At 45.2% G+C, this 10,557-nt stretch overlaps 1 protein-coding gene across 2 annotated transcripts in view; it reads left to right on the top strand.

Moving 5' to 3' along the window:
• Positions 1–10,557, top strand: part of sorl1 (sortilin-related receptor, L(DLR class) A repeats containing) — a 144,311-nt gene that overhangs the window by 121,083 nt on the left and 12,671 nt on the right. For both annotated transcript variants that reach the window (XM_083637844.1, XM_083637845.1), the window contains 8 exons: positions 977–1,129; positions 1,816–2,001; positions 3,207–3,335; positions 4,769–4,895; positions 5,552–5,721; positions 6,841–6,953; positions 8,538–8,642; positions 9,189–9,255. In XM_083637844.1, the coding sequence (XP_083493970.1) occupies positions 977–1,129; positions 1,816–2,001; positions 3,207–3,335; positions 4,769–4,895; positions 5,552–5,721; positions 6,841–6,953; positions 8,538–8,642; positions 9,189–9,255 (1,050 nt within the window). The remainder of the gene's footprint in view (positions 1–976; positions 1,130–1,815; positions 2,002–3,206; positions 3,336–4,768; positions 4,896–5,551; positions 5,722–6,840; positions 6,954–8,537; positions 8,643–9,188; positions 9,256–10,557) is intronic.

Here is a 10,557-nt window from a genome sequence, read left to right as displayed (position 1 = left end):
TGAGGCTGTGGCCCCCACGCTGTTGAGCCTGTGGCCCCCACACTGTTGAGGCTGTGGGGCACTCGCCATCTTGGGTTTGGGTTAGGGATCAAATTGATCGTTAAGGAATTGATTCAATCATGTTGAATTTTGATCTATTATTATTATGATTCTTATTCTTATTCTTATTATTATATATATTTTATTTTTTTGCGGACTAGGTTTGGGTGGAATTTGTTCCTCCTCGCCCCACTCCATTGCACAGCCGACTAACGTGAGGTGGAGCTTCATATAGTCTCTAGTTTTCTGGCTGGGCACGGGCCTTTGTGCCAACAAAACTGTTTTAAACATGGGGAATTCACACCGGCATGCGCCGGGGACACAAACAAACGCACCCAGCGGTCTGCGGACCTCAGTGAGGCTCAGGCCTGTTGATTTGACTCTTGTGGTGTCAGCTAAGCTGGAAGACGCCGATTGCCTTACATCATGTAACCTGACATGTAACATGTTTGTTTACCTGGCCACAGCGCTAGTGTCTGATATTCTTACTACACAGCGGCATCGCCATTATAGCTGGCCGAGAACGCGCAACGTTATTACCAGACCAGAGTTAAAAAATATATATATACATTATTATTATTTGGGTCCCTTTGGATAGCCGCCGCGCCCCTTCTCCGCCACTGCTGCGAATCCCTTGCGGGAAGGGGAGCGCTTTGCGGGGTGCCTCTCCCTGCTGCTTCCTCAGGTCACTCTACCTTAGCCTTGGTCGGGTCGTAGGGTGAGTTCACTATGACCTGATTGTCCATGTCTGGCAGGCTAGTGAGATGAAGCCAGAGGGCTCTCTCTCCTGACACCGCTCCCCTGGATGCACGGAGGATGAGCTCGCTGACGACACACATCTCCTTCCAGAGAGCGATGTCAGGAGCACCCGAATTCAGTGTGTGTGTGTGTGTCTTATCTTTACCTTGAAACTGTATTCTTATCTCATCCCTTCCAGGGGGCGTGGTCCCTCACACTGTTGCCCCGGGACCCTCCTCTTGTGCCCCCAACCGCTTCCACTGTGGCTCTGGAGCGTGCATCATCAACACCTGGGTGTGTGACGGCTATGCTGACTGCCCCGACGGCAGCGATGAGCTGGGCTGTCCCACAGGTAGGAGGCGGAGCTCCGTCTGTCAGCTGTTCGACCTTCAGGGCTTATGTTCCATTATCATCACTTCATAGAGAGCTGCAGAAATGAGCCTGGAAGTCGACTTCCGGGTTCTTCAGTGGAAAAGTCTATGGGATTTAACATGGGGGTTTCTCTTAAATGCATACAATAAGGTCTGTGGCTAACAAAAATTTATGGGAACGCGCATTTGGGTTCAGCATGAAAATCTTCACAAACGTGAATAACTTTTATGACTTTTGGAACGTAAATGCGTTTTTTTAAACACGATTTGAAGAAGAAAAAACCCTTCAAAAGGCTGATGTTAAATCCCATAGACTTTTCTAGAAAAGTGGGTTGGAAATGTCCCACCCACCACATGTCCCATGCTGGTGTGATCGCTCTCGCCTGTTAACAAGGACGCTGAAATGAAACTGCATCATTTGAATCCGATGGCCACCTGTAGTGACACATGTAACACATGATTATGCTCTTATCATGATGAATGAACACATGATTATGCTCTTATCATGATGGCCCCACTGGCAGATGCAGACATAAATACAATGCTTTTCAAAATGTACACATTTACTGGGCAAAATAAGAAAACTGCTTCAATTTTCTTATATTATATGATATTATATTATATTATGGGTGCACATCTAATATAATTGACGTTTCTATGAACGCAGCCAATGGCAACGCGACCGTGGCCCCGGCGGTGCCCACCCATGCCCCTCCCCCTCCCCCTGGCCCCGCCCCGGGTCGCTGCAGTCGGGGTCACTTCCTGTGCCGCCGTCCCCCCCGCTGCATCCCTGACTGGCAGCACTGTGACGGACAGGCTCACTGCCAAGATGGCTCTGATGAAGAGCACTGCCGTGAGTCTCCACACGCCACACACACGCTACTGTCACACACACACGCTACCGTCATGTGAGTCTCCACACGCCACACACACGCTACTGTCACACACACACGCTACCGTCACACACACACGCTACCGTCATGTGAGTCTCCACACGCCACACACACTACTGTCACACACACACGCTACTGTCACACACACACGCTACCGTCATGTGAGTCTACATGCCACACACACGCTACTGTCACACACACACGCTACTGTCATGTGACTCTACACGCCACACACACACTACTGTCACGTGACTCTACACGCCACACACACGCTACTGTCACACACACACGCTACTGTCATGTGACTCTACACGCCACACACACACTACTGTCACGTGACTCTACACGCCACACACACGCTACTGTCACACACACACACGCTACTGTCACACACACACGCTACTGTCACACACACACGCTACTGTCACGTGACTCTACACACCACACACACGCTACTGTCACACACACACACGCTACTGTCACGTGAGTCTCCACACGCCACACACACTACTGTCACACACACACGCTACTGTCACATGAGTCTCCACACGCCACACACGCTACTGTCACACACACACGCTACCGTCATGTGAGTCTCCACACGCCACACACACGCTACCGTCATGTGACTCTACATGCCACACACACGCTACCGTCATGTGAGTCTCCACATGCCACAAACATGCTACCGTCATGTGAGTCTCCACATGCCACACACACACTACCGCCATTAACCCCAACCGCTCCAGTGGAGCTGATCAGTGGCCAGCAGATCAGACTGTGGTTGTACTGGTCAGCTTCCAGGTGTGAATGTGAACAGGGCGCTCTCTGAAAAAGAGAGCACTGTTCTCAGTGAGTCTCCCATGAAATAAAGGTAAACAAAAAGTTTATGAAACAGAGAAGTTTGTGTTCAGCAAGATAATCTTCACAAATGAGGACTACCTTTATGACTTTTGAAGCGTTTCCTGAAAATCACGATAAAAAAACAACGCATTTACGCTTCAAAAGTCATAACATTTTTGTTAACCAAAGACCTTATTTCAAGTATTTCAAGCATTTAACCAAAATCCCCAAACCAAAATCCCATTGATCTTTGAAGTGCTAACGTTCAGGTACTTCATACAGCAACAGTGATGTAAACCTTGTCTCCCCCCCCCTGCATCAGCCACACGCGGGCCGCTAGCCTGCGCTAACGGGAGCCGCTGTGCGGACGGCGAGGCCTGCGTGTTGGACAGCGAGCGCTGCGACGGCTTCCTGGACTGCTCCGACCACAGCGACGAGGACAACTGCACACGTACGTAACGTAACGTAACGTAACGTCTGCCTTGCTCTCCACTGTATACAGAGCCAAAGTCACGCCTGCTTCTGGGTTAGGCGTTACCAAGGGATTTCATCCACCATTTATTTTTCCAGACATTTCGTAAAGTGAAAAATGTAAAAATAGTTTTACTTGGTCAAACCAAGCGATTCAGCTATATTTAGAATCAGGAGACACTATATTTCTATACATTTCTATATTTCACTCGGACCAAAACAAAAAAAAACATCTGAAGAAATTTAATCAGCTATTTTTTAAAGGTTTGGTCCAAGTGAAATGTTCTATTGTCTCTTCTGATTCTAAATATAGCTGCATCACTTGGTTTGACCAAGTCAAACTATTTTTATAAGCATTTTACGAAATGTCTATGGAAAAATAAATGGGTGAAATCCCTTGGCTCGTAGGCCTAACCGGAAGTGGGTGTGACTTTAGTTCTCTATTGTATCCTGTCTACATGCATGTTCAGAGGAAGCTGTGAATATGGCTATGGTCTTTTGGCATGAAAATGTGTGCGCGCACAGACAGACAGACACACACACACACACACGCACAAAATCTGCTTATGAGCAGCTTTAAAGGGATAGTTGGGTTTGTTTGAAGTGGGGTCCTATCAGCTAGTGAGATACACTAACTTAATTAGGTACAGTGTTCTGGAGGCTGGGCGCATTGTGGAATGAGCGCAGCAGCCAAAACAGCCTTTTCTCTGTAAGCACATGGGGTCAACAACTAAAACGTAATTTAGCCACCTAAAACAACGGCCAACTAAACAAATCGATATCCGTGTACATGCACGCTCTATTTTGACAATTTTCAGCGCTTTACTTTTACGCAAAACAGCAGTTTCATTCGGCACTGCTTTTTCTCCCAACCGTACAACTACCGTATTCCTCCGCTAAAGCCAGCACAGAGCACAGAGCCGCGGTTTACAAAACAGGAAGGCTTAGAAGAGAGATAAAACACTGACTTACTTTAGAGACAACAAGTCACCTGGCCTCTCTGGTCTGGGACGTTTTCCACAATTTATCCTGGGAATGGTGAAAAAGGTCTGCAGGGCACCCCGGCATTTAGGCAGCAGGTGCATCTCTCTTTCTGCCTGTTTACTCTCTGCAAAAGTTCCTCTTCTGTATTCTCTCTGGTTCATAATTGTATCCTCTTGTCACCAAGGTGAATGGCATATCATCCTCGCTATCAAAATCACTCATATTTTCGTTTGTGTATTCTATTTGTTGTGTCTTCACTAACAAACCGGGAGAAATAAAATAACTCAAAATAACAGCTGATCTGCGGAGTAATCCAGTGCTAGAAAAAGCAGTGCCGAATGAAACTGCTGTGTTGCGGAAAAGTAAAGAGCTGTCTCTCTCTTGCTCTCTCTGTCTGTGTCTCTCTTTCTCTCTCACTTTCCCTCCCAGTGGATTCCCTGGCCTATAAGATCCAGAACCTCCAGTGGACACCAGACTTCAGCGGTGCGATCACCCTGACCTGGTCCCGACCCAAGAACCTCCCCCTGGACTCCTGCTACTTCCTCATCTACTACAGGTGCGTTTGATCTGTCCGTCTGCATGACTGGCCGTTCACACCGGGGCCATTTTCGCAAATTCGCGCGACGAGATGACATACAAAGAGATGACATGCAAAGTCAAAGCAAACGCACAAGTACAGTCACGCACATTTTTACACATTCTTTTGTCCATTAACAAGGCAATTTAAATGTATCTATCCACCTCCACACACACACACACACATACAGTCCCCTACAAATATGTACTATATATATATATTTACTAATATAACTCCTCGCTGCTTGAAGATATGGAGGTTGATTAATCGCCCACATGTTATGTGACGACAAGTATGCTGAGAGAGATATTGACGAGTTTATTCCTGAATTTGCCTCATTAATGACCTAATTAGCATAATTGACTTAGTTATACTAACAGTATCATGGTGATTGTGGCCGGACATTAGGCGGCTCAATGGGGAAGACAAGGAAAGTCATTAGGTTTGGGTTTGGAGTGGAAAGAAGACTCCTTCACCCTTGTAGGCAGAGGCCAGAAAGTAGTATATATCTATATAGATATATAGATATATAGATATATAGTAAAGGAGTATAGTCATGGAAAAGTAGTGGAATTTGACATGGGGGCCACAGTAGGAAGGGAACCCTGTTCTTAGGGTTCTGTGGTTCTTCTCAGGCTCGTGGGCACCCAGCAGTGGACCATCATGGACACCCACAGCAACAAGAGCAGCTACAAACTGACGGTGCTCAAACCCGACACCACCTACCAGGTGAAGGTTCTCACCCAGTGCCTCAGCAAACAGCACAAGACCAACGAGGTGATCACCATCAGGACACCAGAGGGACGTAAGTACAGTAGCACTGTGCCACTTTAGCCCTGCTATGGCTCCTTCACCTAGACTGCTCATGTGACCTCACACTGAGTTTTGTTCTGCCAATCAGTCTACCCTCCAGCCAATCAGGGAACTGCCTCGTAGTTGACAATGTAACGGACCAATCAGGGAAGCCGCTGGTAAAAACAGTATGGCGTCTCCTGAAGCAACATTAGTAACATTAATGTTGTTTTTTTCCAATATTTTATTTTCAATTTCTCAGAACAATGCAAAGATGAGACAAACGAACATGCTCAGACACAGAAAAAGAAAATACGGTACATAAAAAACATACATATATTATTGACATTCAATATCCCACGCACGGGGTCCATGGGAAACCAGTCAGGCGAGTCACCCATCAGGTAGGCTAGAAATGGGTCCCAAATGGTTGAAAACCACAGTTGGAGAGAAGGTGAAGAGGAGGACTTCCATTTCTTCAGAATGAGTTTTTTTTGCAACACACTTGTCCCCTGTGTCAGACAGAGACTGTTGGTTTGTGCATGCTTTCAGGACCCTGTATCTTCTCCCTGAGGGCAACAGGAGAGAAACAGCTAAACAGAATCTGTCATGTGGTCTATCACTAACCTGAATTGTACTAACCTCACAGGAACACGTTATATATGAGATTACTTCATCATTTACTAGTAATTGTGGAATTGTAATGGGATTTAAATGAGACAATAATGGGTTGACTTTGCATCAGGAGTATTAAGGAGATTGAGAATAGTAGATGTTGGTCAAATTAGTTTTCATAAAAAGTGTGTATGTTGTGTGTGTGTACGTACGTGCGCGTGGTGTTGTGTGTACGTACGTGCGCGTGGTGTTGTGTGTGTGTACGTACGTGCGCGTGGTGTTGTGTGTGTGCGTACGTACGTGCGCGTGGTGTTGTGTGTGTGTACGTACGTGTGCGTGGTGTTGTGTGTGTGTGTACGTACGTGCGCGTGGTGTTGTGTGTGTGTACGTACGTGTGCGTGGTGTTGTGTGTACGTACGTGCGCGTGGTGTTGTGTGTGTACGTATGTGCGCGTGGTGTTGTGTGTGTGTACGTACGTGTGCGTGGTGTTGTGTGTGTGTGTGTGCGTGTGGTGTAGTGCCAGACCCTCCCAGGAACCTGCAGCTGTCTTGTGACAACGGGGCAGATGGGACAGTGGAGGCTTCCTGGAGCCCTCCTGACAAAGCCCACGGCCTCATCAGAGAATACATTGTGAGTCCACTGACCACTGTACCAACGTCAAGGTGCTGCCTGTGGCAAGTCAAGTGCATTTGTGTAGCCCTACTTCACAAGCATGTCTCACAGGACTTTACAGAGAATTGGTCTAGTTGACCACTATCAATAAACTGAATTGAACAATCTTCTATAATGTATATAATAAACAAGCATAGAGGAGAAGAGAGGGATGGGAAGAACGAGCGGAGGGAGGGAAGGAGGGAGGGAAGGAGAAGAGAGAGGAGGGAGGAGGGAGGAGGGGGAGAAGAGAGAGAACGGATCAAGACAGACACTCTGACCTTAACCTGAACTACCTAGCAACCAAAGAATCTAGCTAATCTACAGCCTAACCTGTCCTATCCTAACCCACTGTAATCTAATCTAACCTCCACTTGAACTGCTTAACAACACAATAATCTAGCTAATCTACAGCCTAACCTACCCTATCCTACTGTAACCTACTCTAACCTTAGTCTGAACTCAGACAGAGAACTCTGGAAGTCCCTTGTCAACGGCCTATAACCCTGGAGGGGTGTCAGGCATAAATAAGTACCTCCGAAACAAAAGTAGTTTAAAAATCCTAAAATCTGGATTGTAGAGCTTCCTCCATAGCCCCTTCAGTGCTTGAATCCCTAACAATCTACAAAACGAATACGTCCCACATGTGCAGACAATTGTTTGCACTCTTTCAAATTCTGGTTTTTAAGTACAAGTCACTGAATTCTATTTGTGGATCATGATGTGTTTGTGGATTTTGAATCTATTTGTGGATGGTGTTTTGTGTTTACAAATTGCACTATAACGTTGTGACTCGTAAAAATCTGTGCATTTACAATAATATGGACATCGATTTACCCCCATAATCTACAGCTTAACCTGCCCTAACCTATTCTAACCTACCGTAACCTTGGCCAGAACTGTTTAACAACCAAAGAATCTAGCTAATCTACAGCCTAACCTCTGTCCTAACCTAACCAGCACAGGTCCATAGACTCTTGGAATTGTCTACCATGCAATATTTGTTGTATCAAATGGAGGGTTGGTTTTAAAAGGATGCTCAGATTCCATTTACATGTTTGTCACATCACTTTTTCTTCTATGTTAGTTTTCTAAAGTATAGAGTTGTACCGACCATATATTAATATTTGGGTTATTGGTCAGCTAGAGTGCTAGCTATTGTCTGTCTTAGCTTAGATTTGCTTTTTATTCTCTCTTCTGTTCTTTTAATCTTGTTTTTTTTATATTTGAATGATTGTCTATCATGTCATGTGTTTTTGTCTTGGAAGACTAGCTGTCGTCTAGGCGGCAGTTAATGGGGATTCTTTTTAATAAACCATAATAAACCATAAAACCCTCAGCCTTAATTAGCCCTTTAGCCCAGGATGACGCATGGCGACTCTGCTGATTGCAGCTCTCTGTATGCCCGTGTCAATTTAATGTCAACTCATCATTTCCATCATGAACTTTTGAGACTGAGACATTAGTATCATTACTGTCACTGAGAAGATTGACATCTTCTACCAGCCTCTATAGTGCATTTTACACGTGTGTGTGTGTGTGTGTGTGTGTGTGTGATACCAGATTGAGTTCACTGAGCAGGGGCTTGTTGAGTGGACCTCCCAGAGAAGCACCACAACCAGTACCGAGGTGAAGGAGCTGCAGCCGGACACTCTGTACAGGTTCAGGGTAAGACACACAACACACGCACACACAACACACACACACACACACACACACACAACACATACACACACAACACACACACACACACCTGCTCATCTGCATATATCTCTCTGACTTCATTGTGGGCAAACAATTATGGATGAGCGCGACTTTAAAGACCACATGAGGGAGGGGCGAGCGCTGCCTTTTCACTTTCCCCACCCAGATAGACCCTCCTCACGGGGGCCGTTTTGTGTCGAGAAGGAATTTGGAAACCCTCATTAGTGTTCTGCTTGCACCTGTGTTTATTCTGCCTTCTCCACACAAAATGGCCCCTGTGAAAAGGGTCGAACCGACGACCTTCCGGGCACAAGCTCGCTTCTCTAACCTTGAGGCCACCACCGCCCACTAATGTGAGATTACAGTAGGGTCGTCAGGGAAATGAGTCTCTTTTGAACATCCCTCCAAACAAGACATATTTCTTGATATTTATAGTATCCCTTGAAATGCACGGTAGATGTGAATCATGCATTTTGAAACGTGTGGTGCTCTGCTCGCTGTGTCCCACAGGTGGCAGCAGTGACCAGCCGAGGTGAGGGGAACTGGACTGAGGTTAAATCCATCACGCCTAAGAAAGGTAAAACCGTCTTGCACAAGTCTCACACACTCTCCAGTTTGAAATGCAATGTTCCACCTGCTGGTTATTAGCAGTTATTTCAGGTTATGTGAGTGGACTGTGTTTGGAGTTGAACTGGGGGTTTTCAACGTGGGATGCAGTGAACAACCCACCTCATGTTTTACTGTCAGAATACCATTTTCCAACTTTCTAGCCTGACACCATTCTGTATGAATGAAATTCCCACTATACGTGACTGTAAGTACTATCATAATAATGTACAGTATATTATATGAAGATAAAAAAGCATAAATGAATACTGTTTAACATGACTTCACAGCTGAAACCTGTTCTCATATTTTGATTTGATCTTATATTGAAGCTCCCGATGCTAGACATTTCCACTTTGCAGATTTTCACACAGCTTTGTATCATTATAATGTATTTAATGTAATGTACTGTATGTATAATGTATAATGTATAATGCAAATGAACTATGTTTAACTTCCCTCCATCTTGCCTGGACCAAGAGCTCCCCAATCAATCAATCAATCAATCAATCAATCAATCAATTTATTTATTTGTAAAGGGACAATGTACATTGATCAACATTCAAACAAATGTAAATGTACCTGAGTTAGCCAAAAGGCTAGTTTTCATGAGGAGTTCCTTTAACCAAGTGTTGTTAAGCATCCTGTTGCACCAGACCTGCACCAGATGACTCATATGCATCATTTGGTGCAGGAGGTTCTGTGAATGAAGGTAGAGAGAGCAATAGTGATAGCAGTGTTTAAAAAAAAAAAAAAAAAATCTGCTTCCCCCAAAATGTAAATAAACCTTTATGGCATATTATTACAATACAACAATACTGGTGTTGACAGTGTTGACAGTAATAGAAGATGCCAACTCATTCAAAACAATAAGCATTTTGCTTTTAGGAGCATCGTGCCAGCGTGCAGCGCTGTTCCAAAACGTGTCAACGTGTGTCGTTGCCTGGGAAACGCACATCCCATAATACAACTATTCGCATCGCATCCCATAATAGTATGATGATACTTGAGATGCCATTGCGAACATAGATGCGAACAGGTTAGCTAAAAGTTTAGCGTCACCACCGTTGCGGTCGGGTTACATTTCGAAATCCCTCCAGGCCTGAAACATTTTCTAGGGGAAACACTGGATAGTGATAGAGATAACATGGCAAAACTGCTCTAAATGACATCATTTGGACCAGGAAGTTCTGTGAATGAACGGGGAGCTCTCGGTCCAGGCAAGATGGAGAGTTAAGGATTTTCTTTTTTCATATATACTCACGATTTTGTA

The sequence above is a fragment of the Poromitra crassiceps genome (genome assembly GCF_964638095.1).
Source record: "Poromitra crassiceps genome assembly, chromosome: 5".
Lineage (NCBI taxonomy): Eukaryota > Metazoa > Chordata > Actinopteri > Beryciformes > Melamphaidae > Poromitra > Poromitra crassiceps.
Note: the sequence above shows the minus strand (reverse complement) of the source record. Positions and strands in the feature narration are given on the sequence as shown.